General features: G+C 41.3%; 1 protein-coding gene across 1 annotated transcript; it reads left to right on the top strand.

Annotated features, from left to right (window-relative positions):
* The first annotated feature begins 444 nt into the window (after positions 1-444).
* sec24b (SEC24 homolog B, COPII coat complex component) lies at positions 445-26,863 on the top strand. Its single transcript, XM_063877097.1, is given in 26 exon segments — positions 445-701; positions 1,296-1,831; positions 1,834-1,990; positions 2,747-2,884; positions 5,269-5,403; positions 9,393-9,476; positions 9,990-10,153; positions 10,885-11,069; positions 11,246-11,348; positions 13,583-13,709; positions 14,058-14,167; positions 15,132-15,244; positions 15,385-15,503; positions 15,824-15,879; positions 15,993-16,196; positions 17,241-17,294; positions 17,465-17,588; positions 18,812-18,970; positions 19,051-19,224; positions 19,887-19,997; positions 20,174-20,349; positions 20,612-20,749; positions 21,448-21,552; positions 22,341-22,433; positions 23,942-24,045; positions 25,895-26,863. Coding segments are annotated over 26 exon segments (3,663 nt in total). The 5' UTR covers positions 445-622; the 3' UTR covers positions 26,010-26,863.

Below are 26,863 nucleotides of genomic sequence, written 5' to 3' on the forward strand. Positions count from 1 at the left end.
CTTAGAGGTAGAAAAATAATGTTAAATAATATATATAATTACAAACATACAGAATGTTAAATATGTGTGTGCAATTTAAATGAAAATGATTATATAAAAAAAAGTATTGTAGAATCACGGAAATAAATAACAGAAAAACGACAGTAAATACATATAAAACTAACCCTGTTTTAGACTGAGGCCGTTTTGAACAGGATGTGTACATTTACACAGTAAAGAAAGAGATGTGCAATAAGAGAGATCGGATATTATAATATTTACATAAAAAACGTGTCATAAAATGAATCACACACACACACACACACACACACACACACACACACACACACACACACACACACACACACACACACACACACACACACACACACACACACACACACACACACACACACTTGCAAAGAACATCCAGCAGAGGGAGAGGAAGGACCAGAGAGCCGGGAGAGTGATCCTCCACATCCCGACTGGAAGCTTCGCTCTCAGCCGAGAGGACCAGCCTGCTGCCCGGGTCTTCACTGACCAGCAGCCACCTCTCTCTGTGCATCATTTCTGGGGGTAAAGTGAACACAGTCTAATGTGCATTTACTCAGATCATTGGGAATAAGGACGGGGGGACCGAGCGATGTCTGCGCCGGGTTACACCGTCAACTACAGCCGGAATTCGACGCTGAACGGCGGATCGGCACCTTCCCATCAGAACGGTAACGCAGGCCGGGATGATGCGATTAGCCTGCTCGCTAGCCTTAGAATGCTAACACTCTGGGGGGATGTCAGTTAGTGTGTCAGCCCCTTGTTTCTTTATTTATTTACTTATTTTGTATACCTGTTCTCTGTTAGCAACTAAACCAGTAACATACATACACAAATAAAAGTGAAATGTATATAATTCTTCAAACTCTGCGAAAATGAAGATATTAGCTTATGCTATTCAGTTGCTAACTTAACCTGGAATCCCCATAGAGATAGCTAGCGGCTAGAATTAGCTCCAAGCTAACGATAGCTATCAAAGCAGGATTATAACGATGTGACAGACTGCGAAGAATCACTATATGATACCCACTTTATATAACATGTTTGACAATATATGATTTGGTTAGATGTGCACTGATATAATGTGGTGCTTATTGATGAGTTGCATATTCAGTTAACCGGGTATTAACCCTTACAGCTGAAGCACCAGCTGCTGATAAGGCTTGTTGTTTGCAGCTAATGATACCCTCAGTTCAGTACTCAGCTTTGGTGAAAGTAGAATATCTTTTTGACTCTGTTTGTAAATGCACTTCCTCTTTATTCAGGTCCAGCACAGACATACCAATCCGTGCATCCACCTGCAGGCTGCTATGGAGCGCCACCTCAACAACAGAGCTACCCCACCATCCCTGCCCAGTCAACCCCTCCCAACAAAGCCCCCCTCATGAACAGTGCCCACAGTGCTAACTACTATCAGAGCAACTATCAGCAGCAACAGCAGCACCTCTCTCAGCACCATGTAGCACCTTCCTCATACAGTGCTCCCCTGAACTCTGCGCCTCCCTGTCAGCCATATCCACCTTCAGCACTGCCGCCATCAAATTCCCACTATAACCAACAATCATTCCAGCAGCAGCAACAGCAGCAGCAGCAGCAGCAGCAGCTACCATATGCCACTCCAGGATCCTACTATAGACAGCAGGCATACCATGCTCCTCCAGCAGCACAGCCCCCTCAGCAACCGCAGCAACACCCCAATTTGGTGCCTGTACCGCCCGGTGCCGCTGGAGCTCCCCTCTATCCGATTGTTTCCTACCCGTCTGCGCCCGGAAGTAGCCAGTACGGCACCCTGAGTTCCTCCAGAGCACCTCCAGCCTCGGAGTCATGCCCACCCAGATGGGTGCACCGCTGCATCAGTACAACAGCCCTCCTCCGGCCTCCACAACAGCAGTGCAGTCTGGGTACAGCGTGGCTCCTCCTGGTCAGCTGGGGCCGACAGTCAATGGTCAAGGAAGCACAGGTATGTTTGAACGGTTAGTTTGGTATATGGGATCTTATTCTGGCTGGAAGGAGACATTCATTTAATCTGTATTCTTAATCTAGAGCACCATATGCATTTGGTTTTGCGGAAACATGTATACTAGCTGTATTGGACAGAATCCGGCTTTAAAAGCAATAGTGCTATCAGTCAAATAGTTGTGATTTTCACAACCTTTTTTTCAGCTGCATGAGTCGCTTAAAAAAAAATGTGCACACCCAAAATGATCAGTGGTATATTAGTTACCCATGATCCCTTGAATTCATAATAGAAATGTACCTTTTTTGTGTGCATATAATTCTAGAAGAATTGAAGTGAGGTTAATAACAGCAAAATGTAGTCCTCATTTAAAATCTTACTTTCAAACAACCCAGGCTGTTTAACTGTAGAGGTATGCAATTAAAAACTGTGTTTGCTTCACTGAAACAAGGCAACACGGTTGAGTAATTGAGATAAATATGTTCGTTATGGGGAAGTACTGGTATGGGTCAAATACCTCTTACAACACTTAATGATTGAATGGTTTTGAAATCAAAACAGTTGTGTGTGAAGCTATATAAAGCTTTCTCATTGTCTACAGAACAGAACGGTCCTACTTAATTATATGAAATATGCATGGCTGAAATGGGGTCAATTTCTGTGCCATTTGATTGACAGATGTTTCTAGTTTAATGCTGTTTGTAGCTTGTGTGAATCGATCATGTTTTACCATATCATCTTTGTGTTTTTCTTTCCCAGTCCACCAACACTATGACCAGAGCCACCAGGCTTCTCTGAGCTACGACACGTACAGCGGGGTCGCTCACAGCAACGCTGACCGACGGCCCTCAGGAGCCCAAACGACTTCAGTGCATTCCTCACCGGGCCACCACCAAGGTAACAGCCATGTTCTACATTTGACTTGTTTTTCTTACACAACGCATACACAAAAACATGAATCAGCATTGTTAGTGCTCTTCAATACTGCTGGAGCTGATGAACAGCAGCTTGTTAAATAAGGTTGTTGAATGTTAGAACTGAGGAATGTAAGCAGAGGCCCAGTGTGTTTGTATGACTGGTATGAATGTTATGCTGGGAGTTGACAATGCTATTTTGCAGTTCACTTTCTGGACAGAATGTGAGTTGGAGATGTTTTAAACCGAAGCTTTGAATATACAAACTCAAATATATATATATATATATATATTTTTTTAAAGGTGCTTTGAGCACAAGTTTTGCATGCAGAGAAAAATACCAGGGACACTTTAAGGCATTTTCTTACTTTTTTGGATCTTAAAACAACTCCAACTTCATTTTGAAGGCTTGTTTTTCATGATAACAACAATAAAGCTTAATCATACAGCACTTGTGCAGCTCCAAGCGCTTTCACAACATTCACAAATTAAGAAGGAAAACAATAAATCACTGCCGTTCAAACGTTCAAACCTTTTGACATGCAGCATAATATAACAACTCAAGGGAAACAAGGAGGTAAAAAGACATGATATAAATAAGTACATAAATAATGTTCAAAAAGTTTGTGATAAGATAACCCTCTCAGTATAAAGGAAGACATAATACATAAGGAATAAATATAATAAAATAATAAAACCTTTAAAATAAATGAAACAATATAAAATAAAATACACTAGAACACTAAATAAAAGGGTTGTCGATAATAAAAAGCTAATCTAAAACATGTCATAGCTGTTAACATTACTATGGCACGACAATAAAGACAAATAAATCCAAACATCTTGAAGTTTTCGTCTCTTGTTTTTTCGTATTTCCTGTTTTTTGTTTCACTGCTGGCAAAGAAAACCTCATAGCGGTTTCATAAGGTGTCCTCTCCTTTGTGTTCTAACCTGCTTTACTCTGGTGTTTGAACATGAAGTCATTATAGGACAAAAAAACAGTGCCTGCTTTTCGTCTTTTCTGGTGCAACGACTTCCACAATCCCGTGTTTAGACATGCAGTCTGAATGTTTGAAAGCCTGCTCTAAATTTACAGTGCAAACATATGTGTATGTGTGTGTGTTTCTGTGTGTGTGTGAATGGTTGACATGTTCACAGCTGCAGCAGAGTATGTGTTGTACACTTCCAGGCACACACACACACGCACACAAACGCACACACACACTCTCAAATGTGCAGGTGTGAGTACTTTACACAAATGCGAGGGTTTCAGTTTGGAGTGCATCAGCCAGCTGCTTGTTTGTTCTGTTGTGAGCTGGGATTTTTTTCACTGTTGTTTGTTTCTACAGACCAGTATTGCTCAATTAATAATCTTCCACCACTGGTTAACGTGTGCCTAAATCACTGTCCTCAGTCCCAGTGATACTGGCCTCTGGCGACATGTTATACAATGGAAAGTGGATTATAGGACACTCCTCTTTTATAAGCATGTGTTTTAAAGGGCTTAATTCATGTTGAATCTAACTGTGATTATTTTTAGCTGGGTGAACACTTCATCCTGAGACTGTGTGCAAAGATGGTGATTCATTTGATGGTTTCAGTAATGTTTTTAAGATACAAAGCTCTTACACAGCCTCTAAAATGTTGCTGCTGGATAGTTTGGATGTTTCAAAGTGAGGTGTTATTATGAGGTACTTATCCATACTCTGATGGACTGCTTGCTCCCAAGTGTGGGAGGCGGACAGGAGTATCAGTGGTAAAGCAAAGTGCAATGCTCTCCACAGCAGCAAACTAATTTGGCAAAAACATAATGAGTTAAAAGATATTTCCACTGCTTTACCTTGCTGTCAAAGATCCCTTTCTGTCAGGAAACTGAAGCCACTGTGCTCTCTTTAAAGAATTCCTTTGACAAAACCAGAAATGTTACTCTGTATTTTGTCAAAGAAGTCCTGAGGCTTTGAGGAGAACATGGTGATAGCTTCAGTGCTGGTGTTCCTCCCTGTCTGTACACTGTTCTGACTGCCATCTGCTGGGATAAATACCTCATATGAAGCTATTCCTAAAACTCAAGCTATCCTTTTTAATCGTACACAACATGCTAAGCAACCTAGAAAACAAATCCACCCTCTCTTACCTGCACAAAGGCCTAAATATCTTTTATCCATGAAAGCAAAGATAGCCAGATTTGGTTTAAAGCTAATTGCTCTTGATAAATAGGGAATCCATTCTTTCAACACACACTTACACACACACACACACACACACACACTCTTCATATGGAATTGGGTTGACTGCCTAGTCTCCCTGTCTGCAGTCTTGACAGTGTTCTCATGTGCCTCTCCCACCCCCCCACCCCCCTCCCAACAGGCGTGCAGTACGGATATGTTGCTAATAGTGGAGCTAGCTCTGCCTCTGCCACCGTCTCAGGCCCCGCCGCTGCCCCCTCTTCATCCAGCTCTGAGGATGATGATGATGAGGAGGAGGATGAGGATGAGGAAGCAGGTCTGCTCTAGCTTTTACCTCCCCCCGCCCCTCCAACCCATTCATTAGCACTCTCTTCATCCCCATAAATTCACTCTATAACCATCATAACCATTGGAGCTGTTCCTTCACCTTCCCCATGCAAAGTCACCTTCTGATCGCTGCTCTCCTCTTGTGTGTTACTTCTTCTCATCACCCCCCCCTCACACTTTCTAACAGGCTAATCAGATCTCCCCATGCTCCTCATGTCTCGCCTTCACAGCCATCAGTACTGACCTCAAATCCTCATTTTTAATATGTGCGCCCTGCTCTGTTGCTCCGTCTCTGTAACGGATATAACCATTTGATTCTCAGAAGTGAAAGTGGTTTAGCATCTCAGTTCATCTTAATAAGCCTCTGCCAGGTTCTGCTTATTGTCCCGCAGTGTGTAGAGCTCATTTTCACTCGGTGGTTTTGGGATGTGATAATCCGTCTGCGAGCCGATAACCAGCAGACGTCCAGCTGTGGTCTCTGATGGAAAACTAAATCAGTGAGCTGTGTTCTCAGCCTGAACCCCGTGGCCTTAAAAATGAGTTGTCTAATTGTGTCTCACATTTAAGTGTGTCAATTAAATAAATAAATAGTTTAAAGACATTTTGAGGTTCTTGAAAATGTAATGGAGCATGTTATTCCATTTTCCTAAATTTGGCGGACCAATGACTAGAAGATGAACTAACCTGAATAATTAAAGGGTGACATAACTAATGGAAAATAAACATTAGTTAGTTTTTTTAATATAGTTTTGTTTCCTTGATATTGTCAAGGCCTGCATGTTTAACCTTACATGCCCTTTTTTGGACAGGAAATAAAAAATAGAAACGTGTTAATACCTCTATACATGGACAGAGAGAGAGATTGTAATAATGATAATAAATCAAAGTTAAAAATACAATAAATAAACAATAGTTATTCAATAAATGAGATAGCAATACTGACTAAATTAAGTGCAATTATATAATAATAAAAAAAAAGATAAGTCAGTCAAAAAATAACGTAATTTGTCTGAAAGGAAATGCCTCGTTATTATGTGTAAACACTGCCATTACCGTCCCATTAGTTATCAACCAAGAATGCTAATCTCAAACCTCTCTTTATCAAATCTATTATTATAAAGTATTCTGTGTGGGGATAAAGCGACTTGTTTAAAGTCAGTGGACGTATCGTACTGCTTCAGCTTCACTCGTCTCCCGCTCCTGTACCTCTCAGGTGTTCAGTGCTGACCCTCCCTCTGGATCTGTGTTATCATCGAGATGTTTTAAATATAGCCCCCCCCCCCCTTCCTCTCTGCTCCTGTTTTGTGACTCCGCTGCTCCCCAGGAGAGACTCACTGCACAGTCATTTACTCTCTTAGTAAAAAGAGCAGCCTGTTTCAGCTTTCAGCGTTCCCCCCCTCTCTCTTAGGTTTTCTGCTGGAACAAAACACCAGTTGTTTTTTGACTATTGATATTAATACAATATGTGTTTCCCATAATGATCACTGTAGGGTAAATGCTCTCAAAATCACATTTAAATAAGAATTAAAGCCCTTAACGTTGGATTTGTTTTATCCCATTTAGGTTGAAATCATTCATTTGGACAGCAGAGTCATATTAATTATTAATCAGGCTAAGTTTATTAATAACCATCACCCAGTCATTTAGGTCACCAATGATCCTTCAATTTAAAGACAGCCAGTAAGTCTGCCTAGAGTTACTTATTTTTTTACCATTTCTTGGGTCCAATTAGTGGGAATTCACAGTCACAATCACATGTATTGTTTAGCCCCCTTAATTGTTTTTTTAAAAGACAGCTTTAATCCATTTCTGGGCAAACGATTATTTTTTCTTCTTTCTTTCAAGGTTTTAGAATTTATATTCTCATGTTTGATTTATAAACCCAAAATATAAAATGTATTTATAATTAAGAAGGACCAATAATACGTAGGTTAGATAAATTGCCATGTATTTATGTTTTACAAATAATGTATCCATTTGAGGCAGCGACAAATCATTCTTTTAATTTGAATTAATCTGTACATTTATAATGTAGATGAATCTTTATGGTCTTTAATGTCAGTAAATAGTGAAAAAATGCTCAAAATGTTAGCCGACATCTTCAAGCTGTTTGCTGTTTGTTACCAGGCGTCTGAAACCCAAAAAAGATGAGGTTTATAGTTGTTAAAACACAGAAAGTCCTCACAATATAGAGAGCTTAAACCATCAAACGGATGCTATTATCTCAGAGAAATAGTTTTAGTAAAGCAGACACAGAGCGCTTTACTCTCTGCCATATTGTGTCCTCTTTTTTTTACTTTTCATGTCACTCAGACTATGCAGCTTTTTCCCACGTCCAAACTCAAAAACACCAAGACAAACAGGCGAGGCTTACAAGAAAAGGGAAATGGAAAACTGCTTCACGGCAACACTTACTATAAATCGATAGTTTTTGTACTATAACCCCAGCTAGAATCCCTTTCATTAATTAGACTGTGAGCTAAGGAGGAAGAGGAGTCAGAAGAACCTACGAGAAGGAGGAAGGCTAAGCTTTCTCCTTCCCCCGGAGCAGATAATCTCCTGGTCAGATTTAGTCCCAGATAATTGGATCCCCTCCCGTCCAATGAGCTCGCAGCCAGAGGTCTGTCATGCCTTGGTTTCCTGTTGTTGATCCCTCCTTCTGTCATGGATGCATGACTTCATTCAGATATTCTGCACTTGTAATGTTTCTGGAAAACCTTGTCGAGGGGAATATGAGTGGCTGCAACAGAGTGTAATGCAATGTATCGACAAGACTTTTAACAATAACATTAGTTTTGTCTTATTTGATTAGGTGAAGGTGAGAATCAGACAGGAAGTAGACCTTCTGGATGCATGATGCCCCGTCTACAAGACCCATTGAGTTTCTTTAATTAACTTACAATTATTTTCTCTATAAATTAGTTGTTTTTGCTATAAAATGTAAGAAAACAGTGGAAAATGCCCCATAGTGTCTCTTAAAGTCCAAGAAGATGTCCTGAAATGCCCTAATTTGACGCACTCTCTAAGATATTAGTTAACAGTCATAAATAATCCAGTTTCAGAAGCTGGAATTGATTCATCTTTAGCAAAATTGAGTGGTTTTTCAATTAAGGAACTTGATAGGATACTTGCCCATTTATGTGCATTGAATTTAAGCTACCCTTTATTTCAGTTACGAGTATGCGTTGGGTGTGGTTCTTCGAGGCCTTGCAAATGTGTTGACTGCTTCCTCATACAACAAAGTCAATTCATCATCTGCTTTAATCATAACCCCTGCTTTCTGTTCATCAGCTAGACGTCCTAATTCTCCGTCTTTAGCTGCTGCATTTCACCTTTAAAGTCATGCATGTGTCACACACCATAGAAGGTCAAACTGCGTGTGTGTGTGTGTGTGTGTGAAGGACAAAGAGAGAGTTAACATGAATGACAGAGTTGTAGAGAGACAGAGAGAGTTGTTAGTTCTGCAGTCGTCACATTATCTCTGTAATCTTTGTGTTTTGCATATTTTTCCTCTGCTGTGTCCATGTTTTCTATCCTCAGAAGCTTGTGCGCTCGCTGGTCCAAGACTTAAGTGCTTCTTTGTGTCATGTTTTCTTTCCTTTATCCACTCTGCACATTCTCTGTATTTCTCTTGAGGCCTGAGGGGAGTCCAAACACAGAGCTCTTCAGGGACCAACCACAAAAGAAATTCCCTTTTTAATGTTTCCTCTTTTGTTCTTTCCCTCCTTCAGTCATCATTCCTTATCTTGCTCCTCCTTTCTTTACAGTTGTGCTCCTTTTTATTCTCACAGTCTTCCCTGTTTTATTACTGCTTTATCTCATCTCTTTTTGTTGTGTTGCTCCTTTAGTTGTACTTTGTTCGGTTCTGCTATCCCCATGGGTCCTTCTTAACTATATTAATTTAATCATTGACTCCTCCACTCTTCTCAGTTCAGTATTTGCTTTTTTAATTGAATGTTTTATTGTTCTGCCTCTCAGGTGGAGACACTTCTTCCTCCAGTACGGGCAGTGCCTCTCCGGTGCCCAACAGCTATGATTCCCTGGAAGGAGGCAGCTATCCAGGTACATATTGATGGCAAAAACACTAAATAAAAGTCAGACACACTGATTTATCATATTAAAATACTCCTTACCAGGGTCATGTTTGTGATTTAACTTTAAGAGGACATATTAAACCTATATAACACGGTACAGGAAAGGGGAAACTCCAAAAACACAAGTTCATAAGTTGATAGAAATGGGGCGGGAACATGTTAAAAAAATAAAGATGCCCCAAATACACTCATATATTTCAACTTAAGGATAAAACCATGTTAGAGCAACTTTAACAAGTAGAAGAGAAAGGTGTGGGGGGGTTTACTCTGCGCCGAAAAATAACATATACTTTATTGATCCCAAATTTTGAGGAGAAAATTAAATTTCTACAATAAATTATAGAAGAAAGGATCATTGTTCTCAATTTATGTAAAAACCTGATGAAAATGACACACACACACACACACACACACACACACACACACACACACACACACACACGCTCACTTTCTCTTTATCACTGAACTCTCTGCCGCTCAGATTCCATGCCGCCCTCCAACGATATGACCAATCAGGTCGCGCCCTACGATCACTATGGTTACCCAAACATGCAGCCGGCCTATCGGCAGGGGCCGGACTCCCACACTGACTCCGCCCCCTCTCATGACCCGTACGGACAGCCAGAGTACCAGCAGTACGCCCAGGTGAGGCTTTAACACTACAGAGTTTATGTTGTTGATTATTTACTATTTTCTAAGTAAAAGACATTTTTAAAAGCCTGGTATCATATTTTTAATTTGAAAGCACATCCTAAGGTTTGTTTAAGGTATAAAATGTGGCTTATGAGCTCTAAAACAGCTAGATATATTATATTTACCCTACACGTTTTAACCTAGAGAAATCTAGTTTATTTAGTCCTTTTTTTTAACTTTAACTATATTTTTAACAATATGACAAATTTTAAGTGAAGTTTTGAAAGAAATAAGCCAAGAAAATATTAACTTTATCTTGCTTTCTGCCCCTTTCAAACATCCTGTACAAATATTTTGAATACACATTTATTCGGCTTGTATGTTTGGTACAACAAATGCAGCACAAGGTGATTTATAATTAATAATATTTGACATCAAATGAGCATAAAAACATGACTGAAATGCCGTTAATGGAAATTAGGAGGGGAATATAAAACACATTGAATGGCAATTATAAATTAGAATCCATATTTGCAGCATGCATATTAAAACTGCTGCAGGATTAAAGAGCTCTCTTCTTTTCTGCTCTACATCAATTGTGGGAATTGCATTTTTTTCAAGCTGATTTGGTAAAGTGTGTACAGTAACTTGGCCTCAACTGGTCTTTGCTCTCGCTGTATGATAAACCAGTTCAGATTTTTCAACAAAACCATGAACTAGTTTTATCTCTCTCTCCTCTGCAGCCGTTCCCAAACCTGACCCAGCTGTCTGCAGCTCTGGGGGGTCTGAGCGGGGTCCCTGAGCTGGAGCTGGAGGCCCTGAGCCCCGTCAACCTGATGCAGGAGACCAGCCTGCTGCCCCCCCGGCCCCTCGAAGCCCCCGAACCCAACCTCAGCCCCGACCTGAAGAAGGTCAACTGTAACCCTCAGTGAGTTCAGTGTTGTGTTTGTGTTGTTCCTGGAAAGACAACAGCATTTTATTCTCAAAAGTCAACATATGATACGATTTAAAATAAGTGTGTTGAGTGATCAGTTTCTCACGGAAAGCCCCTCTCTAATCTGTGTCTGTGTGTGTGTGTGTGTGTTCTCTCTCTTCGTTCATCAGGACGTTCAGGAGCACCCTTACCAGCATCCCTCAGACTCAGGCTCTGCTCAACAAGGCCCGCCTCCCTCTGGGTCTCCTGCTGCACCCCTTCAGAGACCTGCAGGTACGAACTCATGCCTAAAACTCCTATTTTCCATCATGTACGGATACAGTATTTTGCCAGTCAATATGTAGTTAATATAGCTACCGTCTTCTGGATGAATTAGCTTGAACCTTCACTTCAAAGGTCAGCACACTGTTTATACCATGAAATACATTATACTTATCATACTGTCTAATGCTGCAGCACCTGCCTGTCTCAATCCCAGTGCCTTCAACCTTTAATTGCACCAAGTTTTTCTTGTTTCTTGTGACAGCTTAGAAATAATTGATAGTGTCTTTGCAATTTGTACTTTTTTTTACAGACACACAGAAGAGATGTTTAGTGCATTATTTACATTAAATCTGGATATACTAAACATCTACATACAGTATCTGTACTTTAGTTAAAGTGGATGAGAGGCAGCTTTGTGTACAGATGTGGGGACTGCTGATACTGAGCTGACATAACTGCTGGTTGCTTTGTCTTCATGTTAGTAGGGTCGGGGGAAATAATCGAAACAGAAATGGGCCATATCGCAATATATCGTATCGCAATACTTAGCATATCGTAGAATCGCCATAGTACTGTATCGTGGGGACCCTGGTGATTCCCACCCCTACAACTGAGGTTAAAGCAGTCATTACCTAGCACTGGTGCAACACACTTTAATTTTACCCTAGAAGAAGGACCTCCCCACGTTGTGGATAATACTTATTCACTAACTGAAGACATGGCGCTGAAAACATCACGGATATTATGTTAAACATAGCATTCTGTAGCAGTGACAGCAGGTCAGGCAGGAGGAGAGGAAGATAGGTGAGAGTATTTATAGTGGTGTCTGTTGATGTGGTGTCAGACTGGGGTCCCACGTGAGAATCCTGCAGGAAAACGACACCAACCAAATGGTTTAAGAAGGCTGGGAAAAATGGTGGGAGTTTATTCTTGCCTCCGTTTACCAGGGACTCGCTGAATAAAATATGATCTATTTATAATTCGCCAAGTAAAACAATCTGGAAGCTGCCAAGCACTCCCACAGCCTGCGACGGAGCTCTTTGGTTCAGACTTTCTAACAGCTGTTCAGTTTCGCCTGCTCTCAGATGACTGGACGCAGGTTTCACGCTCACTTCACACCACACTGTTCGCCAATTACACTCGACACAACCCTGGGCCTGATATCATTTCTGTTTCCTTGAACAGATATCCGTTCTCCCGTTTAGTTCCCATATTCACCTTTTCAATCCTGGCACCACTGATTATTATTTATCAAAAACAAAATGAGCTATGAGTATCTGAAACAAATGTGCTTTTTATTTACTACCCTTCATAATTTGTGCAAGACATCCTCACTGAAGACTCTTTTTCCTTTGGGATAAAATCATTTTTTTTGGGACAAATTGCAAGATATGCACCGGGTTGTTTTACATTCGTTGCTTCAATTCAGTTTTTTGAATAAATATCTGGCATCAGATTTTAGGTCATAATTAAAAATAGAACTTTAATTTGAACAAATTAATGATTTAAATTAAATGAGTCGGTCTTTTGTTTTTATAGATCAATTTTTATATAGTAAAAAAATAACAGCTGCATTTTGTGCTTAAAATGTAGGAACACAATCGTTTTTTGACAGTTTTCCTTTAAAATGTTATTTTAAAGATCGACACAAACGCATATTAATTGCAGCAGAATATTTCTGTATTTTTCAATGATTTCAATCTGTCTTTATTTTAATATATTTTGAATTTTTGACATCACAAGGCTCTGGAGTTATGGGTAAATGTCATTAACAATCCTGCAGCCAAGTTAAACTAAATGTATAAAATGGTGTTATTGTTCTATCACTTTTTGAGTGTACACAATCTGGAGTTAAACACAATGAATAGACATGAAAAAGCATTCAAATGTTGATTCCGTTTCATGAATGAAGCTTCAAGCTCTTCTGTCCACCCCTACATTTCACAGCGTAGCATTCAGCTTCACTCAAGAATCAATGGGCTGTATTGGATGAGAAGAAAAATGTAGAAAATGTTTCGCTGACGCCGCTTCGTGAGCAGGAAAAATTGTGGGGAACAAAGTCATGAATACATCAGACGGAGGCGGAAACAAGACAACAGTTCAAATGATCCGTTTGACCACATTCCTCAGGAGACCGGAACAGAGCCTCTGTTCTCCTCAGTGGGAGAGAAGGTCAACATTCACACTCGTTGAGAAGCACTACATTTATCTGTACTAACGCCATTCCTCTCTCCTCTCTGCAGCAGTTACCGGTCATCACGTCCAACACCATCGTGCGTTGCCGCTCGTGTCGGACCTACATCAACCCGTTCGTCAGCTTCCTGGATCAGCGGCGGTGGAAGTGCAACCTGTGCTACCGGGTCAACGATGGTACGAGTCCAGCCATGAGATACTCCTGCTGTTGTCCCATTATCAGTCTATATTCAAGAAAGAGTTTAGGGAAGTCGTCAGGAGGTTGGAAAGATCCTTTTGATCACATGTGGACGAAAGTATTGAGGAATTTTACTAAAGTACGATTCAAACAGTTCAGTCACACAAGAAGTACCTAAAGTATCAACATTAGTACAGTACTGAAGCTGCTCCCTTATTGGCCTTTGACTTTATATTATAATAAAAAGCTCAATTCTTATTATTATTAATGCAGTGACTTGGTGTTGTCTTGTGTCCCACATACATTTGCAGAAGTTAAACCTGCTATTCTTTGTCTTTCCTCTTCAGTTCCAGATGAGTTCATGTATAACCCGGTCACCAGGTCGTACGGAGAGCCTCATAAGAGACCAGAAGTCCAAAACGCCACGGTGGAGTTCATCGCCTCCTCGGACTACATGGTGAGACGTCATCTACTCTTTTATTTATATTACACTGTAGAGGACATCCAAACATACCAAATATTTAAATAATTCGATAGCTAAACCATCAGTGGCTCTCCCTCCATCCCAAACCACTCCAACATGAGTCATTTGAACACCATGTTAAGTAAGGATAATGTGCAGTGAGGCGGTCATTATGGGGAAAAGAACCCCCAACAGGCTGATCAGGGAGCCCGGCGTGAAGCGACCAGATACTACACAAACTATCGACTCCCAAAATGAATTGAAATTATTTTATTGTCTCAGAAATGATCGTATTTCTTCGGCTAAGAAAAGAAAACGTCTGGAGCTGCGACAACGTCAACTTTACAGCAGCACTGATGGAGGTTTTCTGTAACGGCTCAAGTCTGTTCACAGTTTCTGATCCACTAACAAGTCCTTAAACCCTGCAGAGCCCAGACCGTGTTCCTGTCAGTGTTTACTTCCTGTCTGTCTTCTTCTGGGGATTTATCTGACGTGCAGCGCTCCGTATTTTAACCTCTTTCTCTTTCTTGATCCTCCTTAACAACGGTCAATAAATCCTTGACAGCGGTCTGTACTACTGGATTAACAACGCGTCACATGTTCTGAATTGACCAATCAGAATCGGGTATTCAACTAAGCCACGTAATAAATAACATTATGTACTTTTTAAAGCCACTGTTTTTGTGGGGGTGTGAATGTTTATGTAGTGTGGTTGTTTGTCCACTAGAGGGCATTCTTGTGTTGATGGTACAACACCTGGAAGCAAGGGGGAAAGTATTTTAGACTCTTAACTAATTAAGAAGGAAATGCTTTCAAATTAGAGATAAATTCTGTCTAATATTTCCAGACTGTATCTGTTACCCAGATCAACCTCCCTCCAGGTCAAAATGAAGTATTCTGATTCTGATTCTCACAATCCTCTCCCCACTCATCATGTGTTTGTGTCCTGTGTGTTCAGCTGCGGCCTCCACAGCCGGCAGCATACCTATTTGTCCTCGACGTGTCGCACAACGCCGTGGAGTCGGGCTACCTGAAGTACTTCTGTGAATCTCTACTGGACAACATGGACAAGTGAGTGCTTTTGTTACTCAATATATTAAATGTGTAAGCAGCTTTGTTCTTTAGCCCTATGATAGCAGGAAGAAACACAATCCCAGAGCCATCTTTTTGAACTGAAACCAGTCCTGATAGCGTCTTTGTATCTGCTTCAGATTGCCCGGCGATACCAGGACCAGGGTGGGCTTCCTCTCCTTCGACAGCACCATCCACTTCTACAACCTGCAGGAGGGTCTATCCCAGCCGCAGATGCTGGTGGTGTCCGACATCGATGGTACAGTCCAGTACTCAGTATGCTGCAAAATGGACATCTCCCAGTTTGTTTATCTGTATAAATTGAAATATCCGATCCTACAGTCGGATGTTTTTAGAGCATGTTCACCTGAAAAGAGAGGCAGGTTTGCATAGATTTGATTTTGATATGCAACCTATTTTTATTAAGTTGTGAATAAGGAATATCCACGGTTGTATCCCTGTGGACCGTGGTGTAATATAATGCAGTTTCTAAGTCTCTTAAATAATATTTTAAATAAAGCATGAATAAATATCTGTCAATGGAATGCCAAAAATGACCGATCCCTTTTTTTATTTCAGACATCTTCATCCCGTCTCATGACAGTCTGATGGTGAACATGAAGGAGAGCAAAGAGGTAAGCACTTCCTTTTCATGTGTTCATACACAATTACATTCACACATTGCAATCACACTCATGTCTTCTCATTCCTTCCTCCTCCTCCTCCTCCCCCACCCCCCCCGCCGCAGCTGATAAAGGACCTGCTGACGTCTCTGCCCGGGATGTTCAGTCAGAGCAAGGAGACCCACAGCGCTCTCGGCCCGGCGCTACAAGCCGCCTTCAAGCTGATGTCGCCCACCGGGGGCCGCATCACTGTGTTCCAGACGCAGCTTCCCACGCTGGGGGCCGGAGCACTGCAGTCCAGAGAAGATCCCAACCAGCGCAGCAGCAAGGTACAAACAAGAGGACGTTCATGGTTATCTTAGCTCTTCATGACTAGCTTTTTCTCAGAGTCTCCACCTGAACATGTGATGTAGGTTTACATAATCCACTTTATTTTCAGTATAGAAAACTTTTAAACTTTGTGATTGGTCGACCGCTTACAGATGTCCCGCCCCTTAGCCTATCACGTACAATGTGTTGGAGCACTGGCCAATCGGAGCACGAGTGTTGCATATTGATGTTATAATTTTACAGAAGTAAACATAGGAGTCCAATGGAGGCGTTTCAGGCAGCCCCCGCTGGAGAATGTGGGAGAGAAACTCAGGGATTTTAGCCTTTGCAGACCATTAACATGCACTAAAACCTATAGAACACACTACAGGAAATAGAAAGCCCCCCACAAAGCAGAATAGGTCCTCTTTAATCTCTTGTTTCTTTTAAAATGTATATTTAAGATTAATTTTTTTATTCTACTTTGGATTCCTCTTGACTTTTGACTTAGACATATGATGTTAAACCTAAACTCATATTTCAGTTAAAGAATGAAGTGTTTTTATCCATTATGATTACTTTACTTAAAATACAAAAATGTGTTTATTTCCAAATGTAGATTCAAAAAAAGGAATCCCTGTCCCATATTATAAGAGTAATGTCTTTCTTTTTCATGTATTGATAATAAAGATTAGGTTTATGTTCACGTGTACATTTATTAGTTACATTTTGTACTATTTTACGAGCGAAATGAGATCCTTTTGAAAGAGGATATAGAGAACGACTCTTCCACTCCACATACTGTCTGGATTTATACTTATTGTCTTGGCATTCTCAGAGCTGTGTTTATTTATGTTCCTGCCACAACTGACCTTTATTAGGACCCTTAACGTCATAATTGGATCTCACGTGTGCGTTTAGAGACAGAGCGTTCTTGGAGAAGCTGAGTAAAAGTTTCTGTGATTTATTGATCCTCATCATCTGCTCTGTATTTTTATATCTGAGTAAACTGCCAAGAACTTTCTGCAATGGTGAACTAAAACAGATGTGCTTTTGTTTCTCAGGCAGAGACGACGTATGCTTCTGTTTCAGAATTTTGGGCAAAAGAAAAGATGGAAGTAAATAAAACAAACCCACCCCTGACCCAGTGTGCACATTTCCCTCCTTCAGTAGACGATGGAGTTCGACTCCAAGACTCCCTAGAATCCCAGAGAGCCCAGTAGTTGTAATGTCTCCCCCTGAGAACCTGATCTGGAGGAATCGTTTGGTAATGTCTGTGTCTTTGCAGGGAGTCCAGCACCTTGGCCCGGCCACAGACTTCTATAAGAAGCTGGCTCTGGACTGCTCGGGTCAGCAGATCGCTGTAGATCTGTTCCTGCTCAGCTCGCAGTACGCTGACCTCGCCTCGCTGGGTAAAGACACCTAAACATCTGAGCCTCAATGAGATGAAGTTTATCCAACAACTCAGAAACTCTGATTCAGAGTCAAATATCTTTAGGACTGTTGGAGGGTTTACTCTGTCAACATGTCTTCCTGTGTCTAAGTCACAAATGGTGACCAATGGGTTTAATAATAGTCTGGGCTTAATGGGGACCAATGGGTTAATAATAGACTGGGTTTAATGGGGACCAATGGGACTCTCAGAACTAAATTACAACAAGAATTAACTGCGACTGTGGCTGCGAGTGAGTGCGGTCGTCTTTCCACCAGAAGGTTGTGGGTTCGAGCCCAGCCCGTGAAGTCAACATGTGGATGTATCCTCGGGCGAGATACTGAACCCTGAGTTCAAGTGGTCTGCTCTGTATGAATGAGGTGTGAATGGCTTGTAGTATGTGAAGCACTTCGAAGGGTCGTAAAGACCGGATATAAAGTGTTTTCAAACTTCAGATTTCTTTCCAAATTCCGACTTTTTTTGCATTTCTGGATATTTCTTCAAAATTATCACTTTTTTCCTAGAAATTCTGGACTTTTTAAAAAAAATGTCTGACTTTTTTTAATAAGTACAGTCCATTTACCATTTAACACTCATGTTGAATCTTTTTAAACGGCTGTATTTCTGCAGCATCGTTGTTGATCCCATTGGTCAAAAGTAACGCCTCATAAATGCAATTCTTTGTCCAAGTTTAATTCATACTCTTTACCATGGAGTATTCCTTTCAGCTAATGCTCACATCACAATCGTAGTAGCAAATAAATAATAACAGAGCCGGGGGAGCGGGGTACTTATTCAGGGCAATAAACATTTCATTGATTTATGCTGTAGAGTTTTTACAAATGACTTTTTAAAATTAAAATGATAAATTAATGAAAAAAAAATCACAAATAACGTAAAAAAAACTTCAATATTTTCTAAGATAATAACGTTTTAGAATTGCAAGAAAAACGTAAAAAATAATTTCATAAAATTCACAAATATGTGAGGAAAAACTTGTGAAAATACTCTCTGAGATTTTTAAATATACCACTTTAATAGCAAAGGTTTCTCTTCAGAATATTTTAATTTTAGACGATTTTATTTCATTCCTTTTTAGCCTGAGAGAAATGATTTTTACATGATTTATGCCTCTAATAAAAAGTACCTGAATAGTAAACTTATATTTTTCCTCCTCCTCCTCCTCCTCCTCCTCCTCTCCAGCCTGTATGTCTAAGTATTCGGCAGGCAGCATCTTTTACTACCCCTCCTTCCATCACATCCACAACCTGGCTCAGCTGGAGAAGTTCCAGAGAGATCTGGAGCGATACCTCAGCAGGAAGATCGGCTTCGAGGCCGTCATGAGAATACGATGCACCAAAGGTAACCACCACACAGCAGCTCGGTGAAACACAGAGGAAATGGAGATGTTTTCAGATTCTGATCGTAGTTTTTGTCCTCAGGTCTATCCATCCACACGTTCCACGGTAACTTCTTCGTGCGCTCCACCGACCTGCTGTCCCTCGCTAATGTGAACCCCGACTCTGCCTTCGCTGTCCAGATGTCCATCGACGACTCTCTGGCCGACTCGTCTCTGGCCTGCTTCCAGGCGGCTCTGCTCTACACCTCCAGTAAAGGTACGCAAACACACACGGACGAATAAATGTATAAAGGTAAAGAAATAAACCCTTGAGCAAGAACCATAACAGGTTCCCTCCTCCAGCTTTAAGAGCCTGTGGTTTTGTTGATGATACAAAGTAATCAGGGCGGTTGTGGCAAGGTCCATAGGGGCTTGGCCTGGGAGCTGGAAGGTCACCAGTACAAGTCCCCGAAAGACCAAGTTGTTACCGTGGTGTCCCTGAGCAAGGCACCGTTCCCTACACTGCTCCCTGGGCGCCGTACATAATGGCAACCCACTGCTCCTAACAGTAGGATGGGTCAAGTGCAGAGACCTGTACAGCAGTGGCTCAGTCAGTAGGGGCTTGGACTGGGAATCGTAGGGTCGCCGGTTCAAGTCCCCGAACCGACTTGTAATATGGAAAGTGGACTGCTACTTGGAGAGGTCCCAGTTCACCTCCTAGGCCCTGCTGTGGTGCCCTTGAGCAAGGCAACAGACACTTCCAATAGCTGCCCACTGCTCCTAGTACTAGGATGGGTTAAATGCAGAGGACCAATTTCAGTGTGTGTGCTCTGCTGTGTGCATGTATGTGACAATAAAGAGGGTTTCATCCTCCGATTCTACACTGTTTAATAACGGGGTATTACTGTCTTTTTGTTTATTATCCGTCTCTCTCTTCAGGGAAGAGGCGGATCCGGGTGCACACCCTGTGTCTGCCCGTGGTGAGTCAGCTGAGCGATGTATACGCTGGAGCTGATGTTCAGGCCATCACCTGCCTGCTGGCCAACATGGGTGAGTCTGCCGTCAGCGTCCCTTAAAAACACTGCTTTTTATTTTTCGCCAAATCTGGATACATAAGTTCTACGTTTCTTTATCTTAAATAATAAAGTGTGTCGTCTACATGGGATCCAGGTGTGTTATTGCCTGCTGTGGATCTCTCCTCCTTCTAATGTTTCTCTACATTTCAGCCATCGACCGGGCGATAACGTCCAGCCTGTCGGACGCTCGTGACGCCCTGACGAACGCCGTGGTGGATCTGGTGAGCGCCTACAAGTCCAACGTGTCCAACCTGCAGCAGTCCGGCATCGTCGTGCCCGCCTCCATGTGCCTCTTCCCCATCTACATCCTCGCGCTGCTCAAACAGGTCAGGCATCAGCACACACACTCGCTTCATTACAGGCTTTACACACACACACACACACACACACACACACACACACACACACACACACACACACACACACACACACACACACACACACACACACTGTCTTGTGTCCCTTTTTTGTCCATTTTATGCCATATCAACATCTCCTACGTGACTTTTTAGAGGCTGATATCTTCCTGTTTGCTCAGAAAAAGAGAGAATATGCACGTTGACACGGTTTATTGTATTTGTTTTTCAGAAAGCCTTGCGGACGGGCACGTGCACGCGGCTGGACGAGCGCGTCTTCGCCATGTGTGAGTTCAAGACGCAGCCGCTGCAGCAGCTGATGAGGCTGGTGCACCCCGACCTGTACCGCCTCGACAACATGTCCGACCAGGTGAGACTCCACAAGGCTCAGCACAGTTTTATTTGGGGTCAGGATTACTTTCATTTTCCAAATCAATACCTGCCAAACATTTCCTAGAGTAATGATTTGGTCTCTGAAATGTCAGAAAATATTCATTCTAGTTTCTACAAGTCCAACAGGGATGTCTTTAAATGTCTTTACCACAAGATATTCCCCTTTTAATATGATATGAAACATAATAAAGAAGGACAATTCTATATTTGACGGTGATGAAACTGCATTTCTCTCCATATTTTGCATGATAAATGTTAGCACTTTGAATGGATTTTTGACATTCAATCACTATTAAGGTTCTTATTAATTATAGGTACCTAACAACTATGTAATCTGCCAAGGGCACATCTGAAAGGCTCATCTGGACACCTTTTTAATGCTTTCTAAGGAGCCATTTTAGTTTTACTGGTTTATAAACGTGTGTACATGTGTTTCTGTTAGTGTGCCCAATCTTATCTTTTATATTTCTCTGTTTTCCTGATGTACTTTCTATCAGATTAAGGTTAGTGTCCTGATAAACCCTCCCTGCACCTCCATGACATGTTCTGATGTTTCTGTATTTATTAGCTGTTTTGTTGGTTGCTTTTCCTGCACTATAAACCCCAAATGACTGGAGGTAACCTCAGTGTGTGTCCTGTATCTTATCCAGTGCTCTGTCCCTGTCTGTCCTGCAGGGGGCGCTGCACCTGAACGACACGGTGGTTCCTCAGCCTCACCTGTTGCACCTGAGTGCAGAGAGGCTGAGCCGGGACGGAGCCTTCCTCATGGACTGTGGAAACGTAAGCTTCAGTATTATCGGTTCAAATCCCTTAGGGGAGGGTTTTTTTTAAGGGTTTTTCCCACATTTCCCCTTATCTGTTCTCTCTTATTTTGCCAAACATCAGTTGGAATAATTCAGAGTTAATTTAAGGCGAGTGCTTTGGATTAGTGAAGGCCTTGCCAGCTGTGTAAAAGCTCAGACTTTTACTGTGAAATAATTCAATTTAAGGGGTGTTCCACTGTTATAAAGCAAAATACAGAGAACACAGAGCTTTCACAGTCTTCCTTTTCAGAAACATACTTCCATACTTAGTAATACATGTTGAGATTTGTTTATTTTTGTCTTTATTCCTCAAAGGAACTCGAGGACCCTGTTCATACATTAGTTTAAATGTGTTGAACATGGCATGTTTTACAATATTGTTTAATATCTTTAAAGTGTATAGCACAATTTAATTGGATTTCTATTAATTCAGTAACTTTTCTACACATTAAGTCCTTTTAAAAAATCATCTCTTAGTTTTTTACTTTACTAAATTATATTTATTACTTAAAACGTCAATTCATTGTGCAGTTTCAAAAGCCACTGAATCTCTTAACTTGAGATCATGTGAGTTCATACACAATAAATGAGATGATTTATTATAAGTACAGTTTTTATGACCCTCCTTTCTGAAGCATCTTCCTCAGCTGGGTGTTCTGTCTCAAAACCTCTACAAAAACAAACTAAACGGAGCTTTCAGAGGCTTCAATCTGTGTGTCAGACTATTAAATGCACTTCCCTGACTCGCTGTCTCTCTCTCTGCAGGTTTTTTATCTGTGGATCGGCAAAAACTGCAGCGAGATGTTCATCAGAGACGTTCTGGGCTGTCCCAACTACGCTTCAATCCCCCAGAACATGGTCAGTGACACTGTGAACAAGCAGCCAGCTTTTCAAAATAAGATACCTCGTTAATGAAGGACATCTTATTTTGAAATGCAGGTTGAAATCTCCTCCCTTTAACTGAGAGAAAAAGTCTGATCCAACAAGATGTCCATCAAATATATCTTATTTGAAATCCTGGATAAAATCTGACTTCCCCCCCCCACACATCCAACATGTCAGGAAATGACAGAAAGTAAGTTGTGGTATTATTTTACACACCACCGCCCTGTTTCTGCACGACTGATGCAATGCAGCTTCCTACATATTTCCCCTGAACCTGACTCACAGATTTGCTCCACAATAGAACTCTGCATTTCTCTCAGAAGGAAACCAACCCTTGCAGCAGTTTGCAGATCTGCTGGTGAGGCTTTTTAAACAAACTGTGCTCTCTGTCGTTAGCACACAGTGACATCCAGAACAAGCTGAGTCAGCGTTTGTTTATGCTGCTTATTGTGTTTTTATACAGCAGTGTGTGGGGGGGGGGGGGGGTCAATGCAACCCAGAGCCACGTACCAACCCTGCATTTTACACCACAAGCATATTTGTGTTAACCACGCTGTGTAGGGAGAGGGTTGTGTGAATAAACATGATGTGTTTTCATACACACAGCGATGAAAACAATGCTGTTGTTTCAGACATCGCTTATTCTTTAACGGTCCCACAGCGGGGAAGTTTACAGTGGGACAGCAAAAATGGGACAATGCAGATACAGACAAAGTGGACTAACATATTGAATAGAGAGGCAAGTTGATCAAATACAAATATAAAAGTACAGATTCAAGGTAGAAAAGATAGGGAGCAGCATCACAGACATGTATAAGTAGTGCCTTTATTACAAAGTAAGTCTTAATTCTAGTACTTGCTTCTATTTTGGGGGAATTAAAACCAATACATGGGGGGTGTTGTAATAGAGAAATGCATGACAAACTGGTCAGAGAAATCAGTGTGTTTTACTCTATTAAAACATGATTTCTGAATTATTGAACTGCAACAATTGTAACTTCAAGAACCCGACGCATGGTTCGGCCAAAAGCCTTTCCTCCATTTTCACCACCAAGTGCAGAAATGTCCTGGATTAGTTGTGCCGTCACAGCGAGGTGGTTATGGCTGCTCAATGACGTCCAGCGGTCTCCAGACCGTGCAATTCATGTCGATTCCACCGCTGTATTTGCCTTTTCACTGCCATGCAATGAATAATGATCATCCCCGCTGGCAAGACGGGGGCACATTTAATTTGCATGCATTTTATTTTAACGGGTTATGGTTTTCAGCCGTGGTGAAAAGGAGATATTTCACAGTGCTATTTTTCAAGGGTTGTTAAAGTGCTACAGTAGGGTAAAAGATGTAGCAGCTAGTAATAATATTACATGGTAAAATAGAACAGAGGAGGCAATATTGCACAGTGGTGTTACGGTCTGTTTGGTGTGGAGGTCTACGATGAAACTGTGGTGACTGTAAAGCGTTGTTTCCTCTCTGATTTGCAGAGTCACATCCCTGAGCTGGAGACTACTCTGTCTGAGAGAGTGCGAGCATTCCTCGACTGGCTGCAGGACAACAGAGCGTTCTGCTCCACCATACACGTCCTCAAGTAAGACCAACATCTGACTCCCCCTCACACGAAAGTCTGAGAGGATGTTTCTTCTTCCTGTTTTCGTTTCTTCTTTTAATGTTTTGGTAAATTGATAAAGTGAACTTTGACTTACCGTTACAGAAGTGGGTTTCAGTTCTTCTTCCAGCTATTTTAAAGGAGTTTGGTGCATCAGAGAGCAGAGGAGTGTGAAGTTCAGTGGAAATGTGGTCAGTTAAAACGAGAAGTACTACGGACAACAGACAACAGCAAACATTAAGGAATCAGTACGTAATTAAAAACTAGTCATCGATTGATCTTATTTTAAAGGCATGGTGACGGGATATGAGGAAGAGAGAGGAGTGATTTACAAACCAGTTATTTGTGTACGTGTCCTTAACATCCGAGCGCCAAGAAACCCCATAAATCATCTTTATAAAAGCTAATAATAATAATAAGTTCACTGTCCGATATAATGTGTCCTAAACCTCTCAGGGGTCTCGAAACCTTATTGATTACATACTTAGTATTTAAAGGTGTGTACGACAACTTATGTTTTCGGGTTTGGCCTTTTATCTGACAGGATAAGGGTATAGAGAGTATCTGAACACACAATTTACAAAACCTTCTGTTTAGTACAACACACTGCAGACAGAGAGTTGTTTAAATAATGAGGAAAAATGATCTCTGATGCAAAGTTCTGCTCGAAATTCCTAAAAATGGTTAATTGAACACCATATTCCTGCAGGTATTGGTTCACTCTTTAACTTCATCTGATATTGTATTAGTACTGTTTGTGTTGCTATGCATTGACATTCATATAAAATATCCATACATGATGCCATTACATGTTAGTTAGTGATTTTATGTAGAATAGGAGTCCCTCAAGGAAGCTGTTAGGGACCACTGCAATATGTCATCTGTTACATAGAAATATCTGGTGTTTCTCGTTTGGTTGTCAACATCTAAACACACACATTGTTCGATGTCCTCGTGACTGGTACATCCAGAAACCGGCCGCTCTGTGTTTCTCTGGAATCGGCCTCCCAGCAGAGGTGTTGGTCTGAGGTTGACAGAGAAATATTTCCAGTGTAAACAAACATAGATCAGCTGTGAGGTCATTGATTGACAGCTCATTGTTTCTGCGGCTCTGCTTTTTGTTGCTCCAACTTGTGTTTTACGCCACAATGTCGTTGTGAAGTCAGGGTAAATAACTGGGGATGATTGCACGCCTCTGACAAATGAGGAAGACATGTCGTAAGAGGAATTTCTGACATTCTTTTAGACGGTTGTAAAAAAGGGGACACTACAACAAAACAAGTAGTGGAGGACAGCTGATGTCATTGTAACCACTTGGGGATGTTTGCATAACTCTGACAAATAAGAAACACGAGTCATGAGTTACATTTTTAGACTTTTTGAGAGTCGTCGCTATATTTGAACAATGAGAAATATTTGCTCTACATATTTCTCTGGTTAGATTTGTGATTTATTTACCTATTCTACAATGAGATATTTTCCAAGTTTATTTATTGTTGTTTATATATTATTTGTGACGTATTTTGAACACAAAAAGATACAGAAATGTACCTTTTTTTGATAACAAATATTCTAAAGGATATTTAAAATACATAATTGGAAAAACAAAAGCTAAGAGGTTGGAAGACTATCAGATATGTATAAATATAAATAAATTCCATACCCAATTAAAAGTCTTTAACGAGCCCCATTATTATTATAATTACTATGTATTCAAACTTGAGAAAGTCCGGCTTGTCCCGGTTTTAATGTTCATTGTTTTTAAACTGAACTTTAAACAATACTCGGCGTTCTTTCTCCACTAAACTCTTCGTTCTGTTTTCTCCTGCAGGGACGACGCTTCATCTAAAGCCACCTTCTTCCAGTACCTGGTGGAGGATCGGTCGGAGTCGGCTTCATCCTACCCACAATTCCTGGAGCACATTCAGCAGCAAATGTCCAAGTAGGCTCCCGTCACACCGAGAGAAGCTCTGGCCGCTAGAATCCTCACGTCGAGAATCGGGGAAAGGATTTCTGGCCTCGTAGAGAGAAAACTAGCGTTAGAAATGGCGGACACCCATCGCTCATTCAGACCAGTTTTAGCGAGGCGGGCTACATCCCGATCCTCCAAACAGTCGTATCAATCACATCCGGGGCCGATTTCAGATCGGGATCTAGACCCTCAGAGGGGGAGGAGGGTGATAGTTGTAGAAAAGAAGTAAAACGAGGGATTTATTCCACTCCATTAAGAGTTATTGAAAGCGTTCCTCTGATCCGCCAAACCCCCGTTAGCCGCTCGCTAACCCTTCGGGAACAGAAGGGGGAACCGAGCCAAGAAGACGCCGCTTCCTTTTGTCTTTAGTTGTTTTTTGTGAGCCTCACATGTAGCTAGTGTTGTCTTTCTTTTTGTTATTGTTTTATAATTTATTCCCCCCTCTTCACTCCTACTTTTTTTTTTTATACACTGGAGAAAAGAAACAAGGATTTATTCTGTTGTGTTTCCGGCATGAAAGACGAAACGCATGCCACCGTTTTGTTCGCTGCTAGTCCGAGCGTAGACCACAACCGTCTGTGTAACGGGAATACGAAGCGACAGTGGTTGGATGTTGAAACCCCCCCCCCCCCCCACACTGTGTGAACTTATGATTTATCAAGATCAACCCCCTCCCCCCCCTCCTCACTGTCAACAAACCCCTCCTGATTTGTTTTATCATTTTTCCAGGCGCTAATGAAGTTGCTATCCACTTTGTAACTATTGAAGAAGAGTCTTTTATGTGCGATAATTTATGAACCAGCTTATTAAATAAAAAACAGAAACAGA

This window comes from Eleginops maclovinus, chromosome 23 (genome assembly GCF_036324505.1).
Source record: "Eleginops maclovinus isolate JMC-PN-2008 ecotype Puerto Natales chromosome 23, JC_Emac_rtc_rv5, whole genome shotgun sequence".
Lineage (NCBI taxonomy): Eukaryota > Metazoa > Chordata > Actinopteri > Perciformes > Eleginopidae > Eleginops > Eleginops maclovinus.